This window comes from Eutrigla gurnardus (assembly GCF_963514095.1).
Source record: "Eutrigla gurnardus genome assembly, chromosome: 2".
Classification (NCBI taxonomy): domain Eukaryota; kingdom Metazoa; phylum Chordata; class Actinopteri; order Perciformes; family Triglidae; genus Eutrigla; species Eutrigla gurnardus.
In genome coordinates, this window is record NC_139916.1 from 4,667,821 (window position 1) to 4,688,833 (window position 21,013).

The following is a 21,013-nucleotide window of genomic DNA, read 5'->3' on the forward strand; positions in this document are numbered from 1 at the left end:
TACCGGTGTCAAAACTATCGTAATCATACTGCCCTGACGTGCTAGTCCTAAAATTCTACTTCCCACTTTCGGAATTACGAGAATACACTCGTATTTCCCACAATTCCGATACCACGTGAAGGCAGCATCCTTCTGGCTCACTAGCAGATATGTTTTTACGTAGAGGGGTCGTTCACAGTTTCCAGCTCGAACAGGTTTTTATTTATTGCATTTGAACAATATAAAACCACTGATTTGTACTTTTAACGAATATATTTATTTAAAAAAATGTGGCATGTGTAACTTAAGTGAGGCACACTGCTTGTCCATCATTCACAGAAATGATCTCGCACCCCTCTGACTCTTGAAAAGTGGTAGAGTCCAGAGGGCGCGAGGCTCCAAAACTGTTTTGGTTGTCAGGGAGAAGAAGAAGAATCGAGAATAAGTCAGGTGAGGGAGAAAGGGCATTCATTTAGTACTGTAAAGTAACTTTCATGTAAATAATAAGACATTTATGACGCAGACGAATACGGTCGGTTCGACTTGCGAAGTGACAGTTTAACTTCACCTCCGCCGGTATTATTTTAGCTGAAGCCAACGTCAATGTAGCTGGCTAGGTTTTTACTAAAGTTACTGAACGTTAACAGAAGTTAACACTTTTACAGCGCATTTATTTTGGTCAGAAATCTTATTTTAGCTAATTTAACCCACGAGAAAGGACGAAGGCGTGATTTGTCCCGACCTAGCATCCTAGCTAAGATGAGACTCGGGAAGATGTCACTCGGTGTAGCTGAGCTAATCAACTGAAAACACCTGTGTGCGCGTACACGTTTAACGTTAAACCACAGATATTGGCCTTTTTTTCACAGCTGCCATTTTGACATGTCAATGCAGGGTAAACACATTAAGGGACATTGATTACGGCCCCGATATTGTACAGTACATGCTGGCTCAATGAACTGAGTGACACTAATTAATGTCATCAATTACACCTGTCCTTACCCTGCAATTACACACCACTCCATTTATGGGGAGCTGGATATTGTCCATTTTACTCAAATACATTTATTTTTTATTGTTTGTCAATTCATATTATTAATGCAAAAATATAAATTAATTTATGATATAATAAGATATATTAAAGATGGGGATGCTCATCAAAAATATAGTTGATCTTTTTCAGCTACAGTATTTGTGACGATCACATGTGAATCATCATTTACTACAATCCAGTACTATAATATTGATCTCTCTGAAATTAGCCATTTTGTGGCTAATTTCTTCCCTATAAAGTATTATATACACTATTTAGAGACTGTTGTCTTTTTAGGCTGTTTATGTTGTTTGTATTTATTGGTGTGTAATTTTTTTTATGCTGCTGCCTCATTGAAACTTTGATATGTGTTTTGTTATTATAGAGTCAGTCGTGTCGTCCTTCAGGAGGATGGAGAAGATGAGCGAAGAGAACACCGAGGAGGTGAGGGTGCTGGAGGCTCAGATTGAGCTTCTTCAGGCTGAAGTCACAGAGTTGCAGCGCCAAAAGCAAGACAACCACAAGAACATAACGTTCGACTTCAGAGGAGAAATGCAGGACGCCATGTGAGTTTGGTTTTTATTCATTGTTTAAATGTTTCTTACACCCTCTTTCCCTGTTCAGCTTTTACCCCCCAGTATACAACCATGCATCTTAAAATCTAGTTTTCCTGCTAACTTTTAAGTCCGTCTCCACAGATCGTACATTTGTGGGCAGAGACAAAGAGGAGAGAAGGATGACGTGCTGTCCAGGCTGAAGGAGGAGGTGGAGGAGCTGGAGGAGGATCTGAAGCTGCAGACACAAATGAATGGCATCACTCTAGATAGCTGCACCACAAAGACTCTGAAAAGCGGTAAGAGCACAGATCTATCTATCTATCTATCTATCTATCTATCTATCTATCTATCTATCTATCTATCTATCTATCTATCTATCTATCTATCTAAAATCTGTTTTATAGATTAACGAATGAATAAGGAAAATAACCAGCAGATTAATCAATCAATTGAATTGTTAGTTGGAGTCCTAATTCTATATATATATTTCCCATGATTTTACCCATAGCATTATTACAGTTTAGAAAAAAGATTTGATTGATTTATTTATTTTTTATACAGGAGGACTTCCCAGAGCACTTATTTGTTTAATGGGTCCCTGATAATGTCGTGTACTTACCCTGGTATGGTGATGTGTGTCTACTAGATGGCATAAACCTGGTCCAGCAGCTCTGTGTGTCAGGTCACTACCCTGAACTGGACTTCCAGGTGGAGTTCCAGCTCAAGGAGGTCAAGGTGAGTCATTTAATTAGAATAATCTGTTAAAGAGACAGAAGGTCGCCAATCCTCCCCTCGCCAAGTGATTGATTATCAAAGAACCGTTTTTCAGCTAAAGCGACGTCAGTATATTCGTGGTTGGAGCCCCGACTCATGATGTCTGGTGTGGATGTTCCGATCCAGTTTGTGCAGCAAACGGTACTCAAGCCAAAACCTCAATATATACCTCAATATGATTTAAAATGCTGTTATTTATCGCAATAATAAATACTGTAGCTCAGTCTCAAGATCTGTGTGTGATTTTAGATTTAGACCAGTGTAAATGACATTTTAGACATTAAGACATAATGACCTTTGCTTATGCACAATTTATTGTCTGAGCTTTCGGTCGAGCAAATATCACAGTGCCATTTATTTTCGTTTGCATACTTTTTAAAATCTTTTAGACTTGTATTAGAGTGTTATGTCTAGAAATCTGTTCATTTAACGTACTATCCTGTACAGAATGGGTGCCGAAGGTGTGTCCAGCCAGCAGAGGGTGACAGAGGGCTTTGTTAACTGGTTCACTCATCAATTGTGTCAGATTTTAGCAGCTTTCTCAGACCTCAGCAGCAGCTGGCAGACATGAAAAACACTTCAACAAACAAGTCACCGTCAGGTCTTAAATGTCATCCAATCAGACATCAGACCAAACTGCCTCAGAGGGGAAGAAAAAAACCCTCAGGTGGTATTAGGTAAAGTCCTGGCAATGGCAACAATAACATTTCAGGTTTAGATGTCATCTCTGCAAACTAAAAAAATATTTAATGGTCTTAATTCAACATTTTGCATACTACTTCTAATTGTTTGTGCAGAAGGTATATCCAAACCTTTCCTCCAGCTAGAGCTGGGTATCCTTTTGAATTATTATGCCAGACTTTCTGTAACAATGCAGAAAGACTCATTTATCCATACCTCACTTTTGTATTGTTGTAACTCACGGAGCCGTATATGATCTCTAATTTAAAAAACAGTAGAAAATAACTGGAATAATATTTAATAATAATATTAATTTGGGAACTATCTGATACATTTTTGTTCTATTTTTAAGATCATGAATCTGACCAGTCTCACTATAGACAGTTTTTCACACTAAGGCACATTTGGTCTTCATCAAACAAGCATTGAGGCCTGTTAGAAGCACATTTTCAGCCATAACATATAAATGGTTGACCCTCAACATCGGCCAATACCGTATCTGTAAAGTCGTAATTGTAGAGTAATTGTAAAGTTTAATGTAGGGAAACTTTGCGTTATTGTACTCCTTTAAACCCGCCTCATGTGTTCTGGTTTTGATTCTAACTGGATTAACAAGCAGAACAACTGGTTTCATTTAATAACTCCTCATGCCTGGCTTATAAAGTGCCATTAAAATTATATAGTTCTCTTCTGAAGTCCTGACTTGTTTTGATAAAGACATTAATTATTTGGCTGTGTAATTTAGAAAGTCTTTTTGTAAACAGACACGCTCTCCGTATTCTTTATTACAGTTTTAATACTTGTTTTTTATACTAAAACACACTGTGAGCTAGTACGACTTCCAGTAACCGTCACTTGTTTGTTTTTTTGTGTTGTAAAGATATGATCTATGGCTCAACAAACATGGAGATGTCTGTGTTATTGTTCAACATTCTGGGAAGGCTTGTTTATTCTGTTTCTGAAGATGTTCAGATGGATGTCCCATGTCTGCGTGTTAACTACAGAGCTGGATGTGGTTATCTTAGCTTAGCTTAGCAGGAAATTGCTAGCCTGGCTCTCTGTCTAATGTTCAAAAACACTCATAAACATCACTAATGAACATGTCTTGTTTGTTTCGTCAGTACACAAACCGGAAACGTTGAAAACCAGTGTGGTTTTTATTTACAGCAAGCTTAAACGAATGCATTCTAATTCAACAGTCCTATAATAAATCCTGCCTTCGCCGGGCTAATAATCTGGGGTTTTTTATGTTTCAGAGTGATTCTACTTTATAATTGTGCTGTACTTGATTTACATACATGCAACATGAATCAGCAGCTCTGGATTTCTTGTCTCTTCCCGCTCACTCTGCTGTTTTCTCTCCTCATTTAAATTAACTCACAAACTCTGAAATCAGTTTTGAGTCCAGAAAAGAACAGGCTTCGTTTTGAGGACACGTTATCGTTCATCACTGCACCGATTAAGTGACTCAGTAGATCTTTTTGTTTTTGTTTTTAACTGAGTAATTGAATGTGTGTTTGTCCTACAGAAGGGTCAGGAGTCTGAGAGGATGATCAGTCAAATGAACGTGGTGATGGACGCCGGCAACCTGCAGAACTTCAGCAGTTTCCTGTCTGGGTAAGAACTGATCCTGCAGTTTGATGTGAAGGTGATGATCTACCCACTCTTTCTCACCATGAGGTTCTGCCTGTGAGTCGTAGCATGAGGCCTGATGTTGCCTCACACACAGAAGAATGCTCACACTCACTTCCACACAGTGAGGTCACAGCTTACCGCCACGTAGACACCGACACACATTATATCCTGAAATAACCACCATTGCTGCTTTGTACATGTTGTCCCAGATACCCCGGGAACCCAAACGCCATCCTGTCTGAGTTCATCATCCAGAGGTTCTCGGTGAAGTTCACTGAGCTGTATTCACTGTGAATAGCAAGACACACATTGGCTGGTTTACTACAGCAAATTTGTTGCGATTTAATTGCAATAAATGGATGAAAAAGATGCAGAAATAACTACATAATAATGACGATTTGTAAAAAAGTCTGAAGTCTTGCTTTGTTAGGTCTGTCTGTAAGCAAATCACCTTTAAAACGCTTGTTTTCTGAATGGAGTTTGGATCTACTGGAGGTAGGCTTTACTAACACTGTAGCTGCTCCATCAACACTTTAAAAATAACGTCATCTAGACATAAACCGTCAACGGTTTGATGAAGGCCCTTTCTTGTTTCAACCGCCAGTCCGTTAAAATTAAGTTAATCACATGTGAATCACCTACGAGATTGGAGTTGACTTAATTGGTTCACGTTATTGGAGCGTTATGGTGTGTTCGGACCGAAACCAGATGGCCAGTGAGTTTGTCATTTATTTACACTCAGTCCAGCTCTACTTTGTTAACACTAGATTATTATTATTATTTTAATCCAGCAGTTTGTTTAGCTTATTAAGTAGAATTTCTCAAATTGTTTTCCAGCTGAGCTCCCTCACTCCAGCAGCCACTTCTCGTCACTCCGTCTGCTCTTTACTCACAAACAATAAGCCTCACGGCCGACGTTAACTGTAGCGTACTGCATTCATATGGTCGCATTTCATTTCGATGTGCTGGCTTACCTGCACACCTACCTAATCTGGCCTCAATCAGGTGAGGTTTACTTTACTAGCCACTATGTCTGTTTATCGTGATCAACGCCAGTGCATCACAAATTACATTTTAGCATAATCTCTGTTTCACGTTTAATCGAAAATGTTTAAACAGGCTTGTAGTGGTCTTGATCGGTTTAAAATAATCTGTATAATTATGCTTCAGAAGGAGATAGCAGGTCAACAAGGTATTCCCCACAGAAGTGGTATACGTCATCTGAAAGCTGGCAACCTGAAGATTGATTTGAAAAAGAGGTTAGCCACAGTCTCATGATGTAAGATGGCTTCTAACATCATCACACATGAATACACTTGAGTTTATTGGATACACAACAGTCTCAGCTTTACAGTCTTACCCAGTTTATGCAAATTCCTACTGTTAAGGAAACCCATGCAGAAATATTGAATTACACCATTTTTAAAAACGGCATGGTCTTTGCTCTAGATTATAGAACAGTGACCAAGATATTGGTGAGCAGGACATTTTAAAATGTATAAAGTAAGGGGGGTGGGAGCTCTTCAGTCTCAACATGTTTCACCCAAAACAAACTCTAAGATAGTCCTCTATTTTTCCATGAGGAGATCAGCTCCGGGGTGTGTGGCATCCCACACAGGCTCCCAATATCGTCATGTTGGACTGGGTTCAGCCACCTGGCAGGGATGCCTCCTAAGACCCTGACCCTCAGACACCTCACACAACAGTACATCTGCTCTATTTCCATGATCATTTATTAATGATGGTAAGCTGAGCTGGAGGTTTGTACATTTTCCACTGCCCTCGAGGATTTCACCTGAGTTGGCATAGCATCACTGACTTTTTATTTGTTTCTCAGACTCGAAGTCCACTTGGTTTAAAAGCCCTGACAACCAATTATCCCAGAGAGCTTTTTACAATGATAATGGGGTTCCACATGAATGCATTTCGGCCTTGCAACAGTTTTAGTTACATATTTCTTTATGAATGTAGTTTTCCTCTGCTGTTCTCAACAGGTTGAAGTGTGTTGGAAAAAAGGGTGACGTCATGTATTTTTTTTTTTTTTACGAACACAATTATTGTTTGCAATGAAAAAACAATGTTAGGTAAAAAAAAAAGTTCTGACACAAAGTTTTTGAGGGCTTTACGAGCTAGAAAGATAGAGATATTATTATATACAATCACCACAGTCTGTCAGAAAGCATCTGTTCTGTTAATGGATCCCACTGGAGAGCAGAAGTCTGATTTGCTCTATATCAGAGGCCAAACCACATCTGGATTGTACGGTCCAGTCTGTAGAATCTGGCATAAAACAGACGGAAAAATACTGGAGATAATGATCGTGACACACTGCTGCTGAGAGAGAGAGAGAGAACTAAATCGAGAAGTCAGCTGTATTAACATACAGAGGAGGTGGGAACTAGAAACGCTAATGTGGACGCACGTTGTTTTTACACGAAATAGCGTCTTACTTTTAATCCAACTTTTGTTTTTATTAGCAGTACAGTTGAAAAACCCTTGCAGCCCAGTGACTGCAGTGTGGAAACATCGTTGAAGCAGTGCATTGTGGGATGGGCCTTTTGCGGACTGGATTATGTCAAACTTCCTTATGAACCTCTGCCATGAAAACATGGCGCTTCTCTTGTCATGTGGGGAATCCAAGCAGGCTGAGTCATGAACCATTAGTTCCCCGTTGAAGAAACACTGATCCAGTCTGTTTGCGTTTCCTGGTCCAAGCCAGGCCGATCGTGTGAGGCCAAACTCTGCCGAGCAGGAGATGGCTAAAATGGAGTTTGACTTTAAAGCCAGTTGTTGCTTTAAAGACACAAACACACACTTGCAGTAAAAATTCCACTAATTTAGCTGTGTGGTAAACATGTCAACCTCCTTGAACTGCTGCAGGAGCGTTCCCAAAATACTCTTACATTCCCCTTTCCCTGTCAATCAACTAGGATATTTTTGTTTTTCTTCATTACAGATAATCAACACCCCAAATTTTTGTCAAAGGCACTTCAAGTGATCTCAATGTAAATTAAACAATAAGGATTTAGGAGGCCACGTGTGTTGTGTTCAAGTGTATTCAAGCAAATGTTGATGATTAGTTTTAAAATGTTGATTTAAAGTGACAGGCCTCATGTTTGGAGGACTGGACGTTGCCAACCAATACACACAGCACAGAGCATCCAAGAAGTGTTTCATGTTTAATTTGGTCTGTTTTTCCACTGTTTGCTGCAAATAAATGTTATGAATTCTTGTGGATGATGAACTGGAGCCACAACAACTTTCAAAGTCTGAACATCTCATTAAAGTCGCTGCATGATAAGGTTTCTGCGTCTAACTCGGTTTAATTTGCTCCTCACTGATGTAGTCAAACATCGCCAGACCTTGAAGGATCGCATCGGTTCAGTACAACAATATAGACCAGGGATCAGTCGCTCTTTATCTCTGTCTTGTTTTGGTAGTGCGCCATTATATGGGAGTGTGCTGCCATATTTCCATCAGCTCTGTGTGGAATAACAGTCATCTGGAAACTTCACCCGGCTGCCGTCTAGCCCTGGGCCCCATGGAAAACTCTGGAAAGCCTGCAACAGAATGTCCCAGGCTCGTTCAGACAATGAACCTGCTGTTGCCATTGTGATATGCAGAATACTGAATATAATGAAGGAACTTTTAGTAATTTTGCTTGTAACCAAGTTGCATTTGGAGATGCAACTTATTGGATATATCATTCCAATTATCATTTTAAAGACACTCTTGTTTCTAATTTAAGTCACCAGGTTTGTAAGTTTGGTTTGTCGTTGAGTGAGCAGTTATCTCTTGATTACAAAGTTTTTACATTGTATTAAAAGTCAGACGTTTATGGTTCCCAGACAATATATCTTCATAAAATCTCCTGACCTTTCCTCTACTGCCACCTGCAGGTTGAAATTGTATCCAATACTGTTTATGACCTAATACAGTGCCTGCAAAACTAAAGCCATCCCCAACAATTTTAACTGTCCTTTGTTTTTTGTTAAATAAACATAAAACATTTATTCGTTTTTGACTTTCGCCATGTATTCATAAACCATAAATATGACATGTGGACGTAGTCGCCGTGATGTCATCCATTGGTTTCTGGATAACGGTTTTGAAGCCTTGAGTTCAGCGTATTGGCCGTCGTTTATGTATTTGGTTCTATTGTAAGTTCTGCCAAACCGCAGATGACCTACGCTCAATGCTGTACCTGAACACATCCTGTGGAGATACAGATGGAGGATTAAAGCTGCTGCTGATCTGCCAACGTATTGCAATATTATACATTTTAAGGCTGCAGTTGAGACCCAGTTCATTGTTAATATACTAAATATTGCTCTCCATTTTTCCATTTCAGCGACGTATTTATATTGTCACGTTTGTTGTGCATATTTTGTCATGAATCGACAGATCAACAATTCCAATAATCCATTTTGAGGGGGCATAACTAATAAACCACGTGTGCGATGTCATTCCAGGGTGGAGGAGAGCAGAGATCTCCTGCTGTTCTTCAGGACTTTCAGGACTTTCTCAGACAGATGTGACGAGCGGCACAGAACCTTCCAGCACTTCCAGGTCAGTGAAGACGCACTTGCACCTGAAGAAAACACCTTTAAACTGGCAAACTCATCCTCGAAACTTGAATTTACACTAACTTTGGACACCTTAGACACAGTTCATCCTACAAATATTGGTTATCGCTCTCTTAGATAATTGGTAAGTAATAATTTGTGGTGACCATGAAAAAGCCATATCGGTCGACCCCTTATATGCGGAGGGTTTGGTCCAGCTTGGTCCTCTCTTCTTCTCCGATCACGTTTGCTAAACAGCTTTATTTGTTTCTGAGTTTTCCCTGAGTCGAAGAAACACAAGGGTACATTTTTGACTTGTTGCTCAATTACATCATTTGTGGGAGACAAAATGAGTCCGTCCTGAATTCTTTCAGAGCAGATGGTCCATCAGTCAGTGTTTGGGCAGATAGACCTGAAACGGGAACTTTGGGCTGGATTTAATCTGCTTGATCCCTGCTGGGTTTCACCCTCATCCATCAATGGTGGAGCCTTGTTGTCTTGCCCAACGGAGAGGTCAGAGGGTCAATCCAGAGGGATACGTTATTTTTTTTTTTGGCAAAAACATTTGGCAGGTTCATGTACACCATGAAGATACGATTTCACCTCCAAATCACCTCCCATCAGTATTATATATGAAGTGCATAGATTCAGGCTGGTGAAAGGGTAGGAAAACAAAGATAGATTGAATTTGTGTGGCTTCATGGTAAAGATCAGTGTAGGGCTTTAGGTAGCAGTAAAATATCAAATAGTAAATCAAGCTGCAGAAGCAATATGGAACCTATTCTGCTGTTTGCTTGGAGAATGTAAAGTTCTGCCAAGTTGGCTGTGATCAAAGAGGATTAACCCACATTTTCCATATTGGCCTGTGTGCTCTAAACGCTTATTTTGCTTTAGTTGCATTTTCTCGAGCGTTATTATGGAAAAATGTAACTCCCATTGTAACTGTTCGGCTGTAATGGGGACGGTGCTTTTAATGAAGCACGGGACATGAACATGGTTTTTAGATGAATAAACAAAATTATAGAAATCCAGGAATCTTAACATTTTTGTTAGTTGTTTAGTACAACATTGACCGGCACAGGTTTAGTTACAAACCGCAGACATTTACAAGCATGTGGCCAATCACTGAATGGCATTTCTCCATTGAGTGCACATTAGTGTTAACTGCCTCTGCACACAGAGACACAAACATCCGTAGACTGTACAGTCAGCCATGGGAAACGGTGTAATGCAGTAAGTTCTTCCACACTTTCTTGTGGGCAAACGGTGTAACCGTTTTTTTTTTTTCACTGCACTGCTCTTTGATGTTTCTGTACCGACATTTCTAGTAACTCCTTAACCTTTCATTAACCGTCAACCTTCAGGATTAGTGTGCATGCGGGGATGCTGTGGTTCAAGTGCTTAAACAAGCACATCCAGCTGCAACGATAACCAATGCACAGTCAGGTTAAATCCATCATTAGCTGCAGTGCAAAATCTCCCTTACGAGTGACATGCATTGGCATAAACACGTGTGCCACATTCCCAGTAAGTCTCCAGCACCTCACTTGGTTAAGCTACCATCTTGTCATCTGTGTGTCTGCCTGTCAAGGTTTCCACCAGTGTATTGCACGTTCGCTGTAGCATTAGTGAGCGTTCGATCCAGAGAGAAAGATTGTGGATATGCTATGAGAATGAAGTCAGCAGTAACGTTAGAGCTGTAAACGCAGCACTGAAGTGTGTACAGTTTTCGTTGTACTATCAGAAAAATGTCCAACAGGTTCTTTGTCATAAATCCTCCACACAAACTCCACCCAAGCAAAGTTCCCTGTCTTGCTTGCCAGCAACTTTCTGAATATCCAGGTGAAGTGTGTATGTATATGTGTGTGTAATATGTACTGTGCAGTCTCATGAACATTTACACCTGCAAGGTTCACCTGTGGGGCTTTGGATATAACGGGTGATTAAGCTGTATGTGGTCCTTTGGTGTATGGTGATGACACTAAACTGAATGCAGTTCAGGCGGAAAGCTCTGGTTCTAAAAAGTGAAGCCAATGTGGAAGTGCCTTAAACTCCCCTGGTTAAATTAAGAAGGCCATTTGCATTTAAGTCTATGAGAAAATGACCCTGCTTCTCTCTTGATTTATTATCTCAGTAAACACAATATGAGACCGTATAAAACATTTCTCTGCTATTGTTGTGGTGCCGCCATCACCAAAACCTCCTGTGTGAAGCATCATTTTAGTTTTCTTTTCTGCCAGTACTTTACAATAAATGTGACAACAATAACATGTATACACGTGAAGCAGACTCCAACATTAGTTCTAAAAACATTTTAATTTAAAAATGTAACTTTATTAAAATATTTAAAAACCAGCCATGTCACATACACATCTTCCAGTCCACAATTGTCTTATTCACATAAGTAATAATTTCAAAAGTAATCTTTATTACAGGAAGGAAGGCATTAGGGACACAAGCAAGACATTTTAAAACAGACAAAATACAAAGGAGTAACTTTCACATTACTATAGTTCATAGATACATTGTTCCCCAGTTAACTTCAACTGGAATCTATAAATAAAATAACAAAACAAAGTGAAGCTAAGTCACAAAATGCTAAAGAAAGCCCCCAGTTGGATAAGCCTACATGGCCATTGGCTTCGTAGAGAGACTTTTTTTAAATTGAATTATTCAAAGAAAAATGAATTCACACAATGGCAGAGTAAAACCCAGAGTTTATGTTCATTTCATTTACAGTCATTTTCTGAGAGAAAACAATTAACAGATTATTTCTGCTGACATGCCAAGACAATCTAATGTGCATCAGCTGTCGGCTGGGATCTACAGTCTGACAACAAAGAATCTCAAAGCTAAAAAAACCCAAAGATGTGGGTCCATTTAAAGCACCTGTTGGACAGAAGAGGTTTTACACAAATACAAGACACTTGTTTGGATCAGCAAAAACGGCAGCTATAGCAAGAACGATGTAATAATATCTTGAAATATCTTCTTAAATTTAGTACTTATGGTTACTTAAAGTAATGGAATACTTTGATTTTAAAGTTTGTTTCACAAAGAGTGTGAAAACATTTGCCTGGTGTGTTTTAAAGTACACATAGTTGTACACATGGCTTGAGGCTGCGCCTGTTGTTGGTTAAAAGTTACAAACAGTTTGTGTAGTTTTATTCCTGTAGGTAGCACAGTGTCAGGTCGAAATGAAACGATAAACTGGACTGTTGTTGTAGAGGTGTTGATGCTTCCTACTCATTCAAGGGTTCATTATATCAGTTCTACTGGCGTCACGTCACCTATGGAAGGGAGGGTGGCCGGAATCTTTTCGGCTATTAGTCACTTACAGTCTCGTTGTAAAGGTTTCAATATGCTTCAATCGGTAGCTCTAATTTATGAACATCACCTAAAGCCCCCTTTCCAGTGGCGAAGTCAAAAGCTTTGTTTATTTGGGGGGATTTCTTTTTTCTCAGATTTTTTTTTTCCCAAAACGAATAATCTGACAAATTGTACAACTGTATTCAGTGATTGGCCAGGAGTATGGTGGTGTGAAAGTAGGCAGACGAACAACCTTCTCTTGCTCTTTCATCACTTTTCTTGGGATCATCTGAGTTTATATCATACATGCTGTTGAGAAAAGCATTATCCTCGTTTGTACGATTCAATGTGTCGAGATTACAACACGATTCAGAAGTCACAAAGTTATTGGAGGGAGGTCAGGGAGTCTGTGTGATGCAGACTGCTTTTCACCCTGCCTTTCAGTGATGATGATATATATCATATCTAGTAGTCGTACGTTTGAAGCATACTGAGGCCTTCACACTGTTTCTCAGGTGGTTTTGGACTAATTCCCTGCAGATGTTTAAATGGCTGGTACTCCCCACCGGTCAGTAGATCTAAAAAAAAAAAGGCCAGAACAGAGAAGCTCCTTCAGTTCTACACCTTCAGTACAGCGAATGGGTTCATGTCGACCTGACAGTGTCAAAAACTGTTTGTAGGTTTGCTGAAGTATTACATTGACACCTTTATCCCCACCAAGGGGCTACAATAAAGTTCCTGCCTCCTCAGCGGTACCGTCCAAGAGGCAGTACCTTCATGCAGGTGAAGCTGTCGGGGTACTTGGACAGCACCACGGGGTTGGCGTCCAAACGGACCTGATTAAGGTTCAGTCGTAGGAAGTAGGTGTCATTGGACCTGCAGAAGGTGTCTATGTTGACCTCAGTGATGTTGTTGTTCTGCAGGAAAAAGAAACGACGTCAAGGCTGTACCAGAGTGAATAAAATCTCAGCTGCTAGTCAAAATCCTCAGCATCATGAGAAATTAAAATCCATTCAAATTAAATTTAGATCAAACAACTTCGACAGTAATTTCGAGGATCAATAGTTTCTGATGTCAGTTTACTAGTATTTAAGCAAAATGCAAACCTGGAGATGTAAGGTCCGAACACTGTCTGGGATGTGTGGAACAGCTTCTATCTGGTTGTCAGCCAGGTACAGGTTGACCAGTCTGGTCATTTTCTGTTGGGGAAACAAATTCACACCACATGTGGTTTCAAAGTGTATTTGGACATATTCCCAGCATGCCTGGCTATAAACCAGATATACTTCAGGAATAGATCTGTTTTATATGGATCTGTTAACCTTTTTGGGAAATATGCTTTTCCATTTCACCTTTTCTTTTTGTGATTGAGTCAAGATGTGGTTAGCTTAGCATAAATACTAACACTCACAAATTATGTAACAGGCAATCTGTGCTATAGCCGCAGCTGCTGCTGTACAAAAGTACAGGGTGGATGGATATATGGTCAAAAAAGAGTTCCAACATGTAACTCCCCATAGAACCACAAACTCAGAAAATAATGGTATTTTCCAAAATGTTGAACTATCAAACTAATGTAGGTGTTTCTGTACTGAGAAAGTATAGGCTCCATCCAAGCTATAATGGTTTTCATTAAAAAGTTGTACAGCAACATAAAATATAATTGCATAGCATGTAGTATGTGGTATAATATTTGCCGAGGGTGCGGGTGTCTGCATTAAGTTGCATTACAGACTGTTGCTTGCAAAGACAATGCGAGGACACAAATTAGTACCGGTCGTGTCAGGGGGGCGAGCATGAGACAAATGCGCAACATTTTTCAAGTTTAAATATTTCAACTCAAGCGAGAAATTGGCATGAAGTGTGAAGTCAAAGCCAATCAGCGTTGAGATTCTCCTCCTGTCGTCACTAAATCAGAAATGGAGACTAAACATCGTAGCAGTCTGTGGTCTCCCAAAGGTCTACGATAGAACCTCATATTAGTCCAGAGGCCGAACCAGACTATGTGGAGAAACCAGAGACTGTCTATGGTACAAACAACAAGGTTGCTGCCGTATTTATGTCTAGATTACCCTATTTGGAGTGTTGATGGAGCAGCTACAATGTTAGCATAGCCTACCTCTGATAGAGCCAAACTCCATTCAGAAAACAAGCATTTTAAAAGTCTTGCGGACAGACAAACCATGACTTTGGACTTTTTATAAATCAGCCTCGTAGTTATTTCAGCATCTTTTTACTTCTGTTTGTTATCACCTCGGGGTGACGTTATGAACAACTTTGCATGGGTTATGCGAGGTGAAAACTTGTTCTAAGTTTGGTGTGAACACAGCATTACACTGCTGAGCAGAGATCTCATGGCTAACTGTCAGTTTGGCTCTACCATCGAAGTACTTGACAATAAACAAATACGTGTGTTTACTGTTCCTTGATTTACCTCGGTCACCAACCTTACTATGGGGTTCCTAATTGAAAAAGATGGAAGAGGTGATGATGTGTACCTTAAAAGCGTTAGCTTTGACACCCTTGGTTTTGAGGAAGTTGTGGTTGGCATTGAAGGTTGTGAGTTTGGGAGGGAGCATAGGAAGTTTGACCAGTCTGTTCTCAGCCAGAGACAGTTCCTCCAGCGCGGTTAGCTTGGCGAACGCCCCATCTTCGATCTCTGAGATCAGGTTCCCCGTCAGGTCGATCCTCTTCAGAGTCACTGTTGATAGATGGGAAAAAAATCTGAATGAAATATTATTTTTCACTACGTATTTGTAACCGCTGCCAGCTACACATCCAATAAAACAGTTGCAGTGATTGCGGACAGACTTTTTGCAGACAGACTTTTTTCCGGACTCACCAATGCCGGAAAAATCTTTGGTGCTGATCTTTTTGATCTTGTTGAAGCGGGCGTACAGGTAGGCTGTCTCTTTAGGCAAGCTGGGAACGCTGGTCATGTCTGGACTGACCTCCTCACAGTACACTGAACCAGTCAGACACACACACAGCAGGCAGGTGGGCAGGTCTGCAACACAAACATCCAGTGCATGTTAAGGGAAATTGTCGCATATTAGATGAAGATTATTTTTGTTTTTAAAGACCCCTAATCTCCTGATCATTGATTGATCAATTATCTTACATTTCCAAGTTTTTCATGAGTTATAATTTGACTTTTTTTCATCTTATTCAACTTCCTGTCAGAACCTAAAGGAACAGATACCCTACAAACACCGACACCAAGCTATTTTATTTGGTGTTTGGCAATGTGTGGCGTCTGGGTTCAAAGCCAACACAACCCAGATTAACTTCTCCCGAGAAATCATTCTTTAAATTGGATGTTGTTACATGAGGTAAACATGTGTTTCTCTTACCAGTAGCATCTCCTGCCTCTTCGATTAGGCTGTCATCAGGTTCATCAATAGGAGGCAGCGCCCTCTGCAAGGGAAAACATGGCATGTTCATATAAGGGACATCCCATTTGCTAGAGGGAAACATTGACACTGCAAGGGTTAGGGGGCTGGAAATTGGCTTGCACATTGCGCCGTGTCAAATTAGACACACTAACATGGTAGTTTACTCTCTCTGCTACCGGCAGGCAGACCGGGGATAAACCCTGTTGTATTTGAAAATACAATTTACGCACTGATGGTGACTATGGCGATATTTACCAGCCTCGACAGAAGCAAGTGGTTGGTTTTCTCACCTTGGGAGTCGTGGAGACGCCACTACCAACAAAGCACTTCTGAATACTTTGCCAGGTTTTAATATATAAAAATCGAATAATGTCACAGTTGTACAAGATGCTGTCAGTAAACTTTACAGGTGTGTAGTTTAGATCAAAATAAAGGCGGAGTTCCAAGACTGGTGTGGTCCGAGCAAGGGCGCTTGGAGTAGAGGTTTAGGAAGTGTGAAAGGGGGGATGCCTGATTTAAGGCTGTGACTGTTGTGGTTCCTTCGCAAGATGGTCTCTATTAAATCTAGTTGAGAATGAATTGTAAACAGTGAAGGTGATAATTAAAGCTAAGTGAGCATTCAGACCGTAAACACCACTGTGTTAAAGGGTGAGAAGATGAAATATGATCCAGGAACTCAACAGAACTATGAGTTTAAACAATACTGTACAGCAGGTTACGAGTTTGAGCCACATTTTTTTTTTAAACTCTGGCAATTTATCATGCTGATAATAACTTAATCCTCTTGTTTACACTCTCTCCAGATGATCCGTAGAATTCCACATGTACAAACTCATCTAGAAGGAATGTATGCTTGGCTGTATTCAATTGGCCAGTGCAGTTGTTGGATGATATTTTGAGGTTGAGTCGGGTTCAACTTTTATTTCCTGCATCCCTCTGGCCAGAGTCTCTGCATCTGGACCCCCGTTGTGCCAACAATGGGGGTGGGGAGGGGGGCCTAGATGCCCCCCACAGAGTGTGAGCGAAATTAATGAGGAGGCTGCGATTTGTGACATCGTTCTGCTGTTGGTCTGACTCCATTCAGTGCCCTTATTATCAACCAACCCATCGTTATTTGCTCGCAGGGCTTTTACGTAGCGGTCCACATCGTGTTCCACAGCTACTGGTTGACGACTGACCACAGCCTGCGTAAATAATTCTAGTTACACTGAACTGCTATGTTGAGGAAGTTGTTTATTTTCATGGCGATGACTTATACGTCTGTTGTGAATAGAGCACCTGGTCAATACATCTTTTCAGACGTGTCTTTGTCCTCAGAGACCCGTGGCTGGGCTTTGTGATATTGTTGCGATGGTCATGAAGGAGCCAGCGAGGAATCGGGTTGGTTTCAAGGTTTTGTGCGTTCTTAACACCTGAACCCAGGATCCTTTAGAGCCTCCTGGGCTGAGATTCTTTTGGGCTCCAAATTGTTTAATTAACTGTGGTGGCTGGGTAACTTGTATTAGCAAGAAGCCGTTGGCTGCAGTGGATTTATCTGCAGGGTTACAACCACAACATCTTTTCAAACATTTAAACCAGAGAGAAGGAATCAAATCTGCCACCAGTAAACAAACCGCTCGTGAGCGTTTGATCCCTACATCACCATAGGTCTGGTTAGTTTTATTTAATTTAGTCATCAAGGTCTGGATTCAGTGGCTGTAACCAATCAAAGGATCCCTGAGCATCCCCAACCCTGCTGCTGGGTTGTGAACTAACTGAGTGGCCCTCAAACCAATCAAAGGGAAGAAACAGAATCCAAAAAGTGAGCCTGGATAAAGCTTGTGGTTAACTGTGGCGGCAGAGTGCATGGGACCTGTCTCTTGAGGGTCTGGCACTGACAGGCTTGTATGAAGAACAGCTGGTCCATCTAGTTCTCGGGACTGTTTGTGGGTTTTTCCTTTTCCAGAAGTGTTTTCTGAAGGATAAACTAGACCAGAGTTTGGTTTTTGGTTTGTCCAAATATTTCTTGAAGAGGTTAGACTGGTTAGTCGACAGCTAGTGTGGTCGCGTGTGTGTGTGTGTGTGTGTGTGTGTGTGTGTGTGTGTGTGTGTGTGTGTGTTGAATGAATTATTATCTCTGAGAGGAGGACAAGGAAGTCAAGTGCTGACAGTTTCTGTTATTGGCTAGTTGGACAAGACAAATGAACTAAACCACAAGATGCAATATTAGTTTTGACAGTAATGTAATTGATTTTGAATATTGACTATTGAGCATGTTGTAATTGTCTCTGGGTAGTAGTAAAGTTTAATTTTACATCTTATTCCTTATCTTTTTCATCTGTTTGAAAGATCTCATCTCACTCTGTTGGCAGAATTTCTCTGACCAAAAACTTGGCATTGTGTCTCTGTGCTCAAATTTACTGGAGTGCGAAAAAAACGGTTTGATTTTAATTCTATACACAGTAATGCATATTGTTTTAATAGTGTTATTAATGTATCCTTGTCACACAGTTTATTTGCTGACAAAACAGAAAAAGTACATTTAACTAATTAATTCATTTAATTTTGATGTTCAATGACTTATTGAAGAGAACATGTATTTATTTTTTGGCAGGGAAGCATTACATGAATGATAAAGCACTTACCCTAGCCCTCCTTGATTTCAAATGGTCAGTGAAGTATCCATTCAGCTCCCTGCCAGGTAGAGATCCCGGTATGAGCTGCGAGTCCTGGTCAAGCCTCCTGGCTGAGGCTGCCAACAGCCACGGCACCAGCATACAGGTGAATAAGAGAGCCTTCATGCTGTCCAAAGCAGAGTGACAGCGACACACCAGCTCGTCTCAAAGCCTGAGTTTGGGTCAGCAGCCGCTCTTTGCCACAAGCCCCTGTTGGGATGTGTCAAATGACTGTATTTAAAGGCTGAACCAGTAGCTTCCAGCAGACTCTTAAAGCAGAGTTTATGGAGCAGAGCACTTAACCCTTTACTGACCACCCACCATCCATCTGCTGGGAGAGAGAGAGAGACGGAGGCACAGACAGGATGTACAGAAAAGGGCAGACACACCAAAAAGAGGCACATATGGAAAAGACAAAGAGTCACAGAGAGAATAAACTGTCCACTTTTTTTCTGTTAAGTGTCCCTTAAACATGCACAGGAAAAAAAAAGTGCAAAATCTGCAGAGACAGCAGAAAGTTGACAACCACAGTGTGAGTGTGTTTTGTCAGGAGGAATGTCTGTGGGTTCTGCCCGACCACTCAGTAATGACTCGTAATAACCAACCTATCTTTCTTTCTTTTCTTTTTTTCTCTTCGTCTTCATTGGCTCCGTTTTCCTCTCAGACAAACACGTTTAACAGCCGTTGGACGGACACTGATTATAGGTTAGATTTTATGTGATTACTTCGGACGGACCAATAATCCGATCTGCTTCCCTCTCCGGGCTTTTCAGAGTGACTGAGGTTTCAGGTCAGGGGTGATATTACTCAGTGCTTTCACCTCTTTTTACAGGATCAACCAATGTAGTTTGTTTTTCAGCTGGAATAGAGTTTGCACTTCTGGCTCCTTCGTCTCAAAGAAGAGTTTTTTGAACGGGTCTTGAAACAAGATCTGTGGTCAACACAAGTTTAAGCGATTCTGATCTATGATATAAAATACATCAGTCAATACTCCATGTGAAATTGAAACGTATGTCTCACTGTACACAGAGCTTAGTTTAAATAAATGAACTGAGGACTCTGTTCGTGAAACTGGAACCAGAAGAGTCCTGCAGCAGCATTTGGTGATAAATGATTTCCTTATCCCCTCCTTCCTGATGTTCAAGTGTCTTGAATGAGAATGTTGTTCAAAAGCTAAGATGCTTCTCGTCTTTGAACATTTCTGACTTTCTGCTCATTTCAAATGAATTTGGTTGTCCAACATAGCTTAACGGGGAAAAAGCATAGATCACAACACTAAGTAGCTCCTGTTAGGATTTAAAACATTACGCAGCAAAAAAAATCGGTAAAATAATATTTTAATAGTTACTGTGTTGCATAACTTCATACGTAGCGCAACAGTAGCCATGTTTCCATCCAAAGTGATTCGAATTACTGGGAAATGCGCATTAAAAGAAATTTGAATCATGTGTGTTTCCATCAAAAGAACGGACTTTGGTGAAAACTACAAATTCGCGCGAGTTTTCTAAGTCACGCGAGATTTTCCGCGGGTTGGCATGGCAACCAGCCTGTAAACATTCCGTCGTCTTCCTGCCGGTGTTTTGATGTGGTGTTTTGATGTGGTGTTTTGATGTTTTACAATGGAGAGAGGACTTCAGTCATTAATTACACTCGCTCAAGTGGTGCTCGATCTTGCGGCGCAGTTGGTCCTGGCCATTAGAGGGGCTGTCAGGAGGAGAAGACAGCAAGCTGCCTTAATTAATGCCCTGGCCCAGCGAGAGAACCGTCTCCGCCGCCGACGCCCCTATGAGTGGGAAAGGAGGCGTCAGAGGGACTTTTGGAGTGTGGTGGTGGGCCAGCATTTCACACCTAACCTTTGGCTGTCACACTTTCGCATGTCCCGTGCCACCTTTGAGACGCTGTGCAGAAGAATTGGTCCTTTAGTTGCCCCCATGCCATGGCCAGGACGGCGTCCTATCCCAACAGATAAACTCATCGCTATTGCCTTATATAAATTGACCACATGTGCCGAATACCGAGTGGTGGGTGAGGTATTCGGTGTAAGTAAAACCAGCGTCCATCGGTCCCTCTATGCCGTATGCCGGGCCATACAAGCCGAAATGATGAAGGAGTTCATCAGACTCCCAGATGTGGCCGAGGCGCAGCAAATTGCGCAGCGCAACGCGACAAGGCACCTTGTGCCACAAGTGTACGCATCGGTTGATGGCACCCATATCCCTGTACTCCCTCCATCCGACGGATACCGGGACTACGTAAACCGAAAGGGGTGGCCCTCCATAATCCTACAGGCGGTCGTGGATGATCGGTATCAACAGGGTAGCCTAAACGTTAGCAGACCTTTAACTTACTGACCTTCGCTGCTGCTGTTTATCATCGTCGACAGAGATGTAACACTCGGCCTCTGCCCAAGGATGTCGTCCATCTCTTTGAA

The 21,013-nt window shown here is 41.0% G+C and overlaps 2 protein-coding genes across 2 annotated transcripts in view; one reads left to right on the forward strand and one right to left on the reverse strand.

Annotated features, from left to right (window-relative positions):
* The first annotated feature begins 376 nt into the window (after positions 1-376).
* The window catches only part of cenpp (centromere protein P), a 69,676-nt gene continuing 49,039 nt past the window's right edge, over positions 377-21,013 (forward strand). Inside the window, exons 1-6 of the mRNA XM_084022241.1 lie at positions 377-429; positions 1,398-1,578; positions 1,711-1,865; positions 2,216-2,304; positions 4,553-4,641; positions 9,132-9,228. Of these exons, the coding sequence (XP_083878367.1) occupies positions 1,424-1,578; positions 1,711-1,865; positions 2,216-2,304; positions 4,553-4,641; positions 9,132-9,228 (585 nt within the window). The 5' untranslated portion in view covers positions 377-429; positions 1,398-1,423. The remainder of the gene's footprint in view (positions 430-1,397; positions 1,579-1,710; positions 1,866-2,215; positions 2,305-4,552; positions 4,642-9,131; positions 9,229-21,013) is intronic.
* On the reverse strand, positions 11,599-18,831 carry ogna (osteoglycin, paralog a). The gene is made up of 6 exons (XM_084022254.1): positions 18,553-18,831; positions 15,887-15,950; positions 15,376-15,540; positions 15,032-15,234; positions 13,640-13,732; positions 11,599-13,450 (listed from the first exon to the last, which is right to left on the reverse strand). Exons 1-6 carry the CDS (start codon positions 18,706-18,708, stop codon positions 13,280-13,282), a joined length of 852 nt encoding a protein of 283 aa, XP_083878380.1. The 5' UTR covers positions 18,709-18,831; the 3' UTR covers positions 11,599-13,279.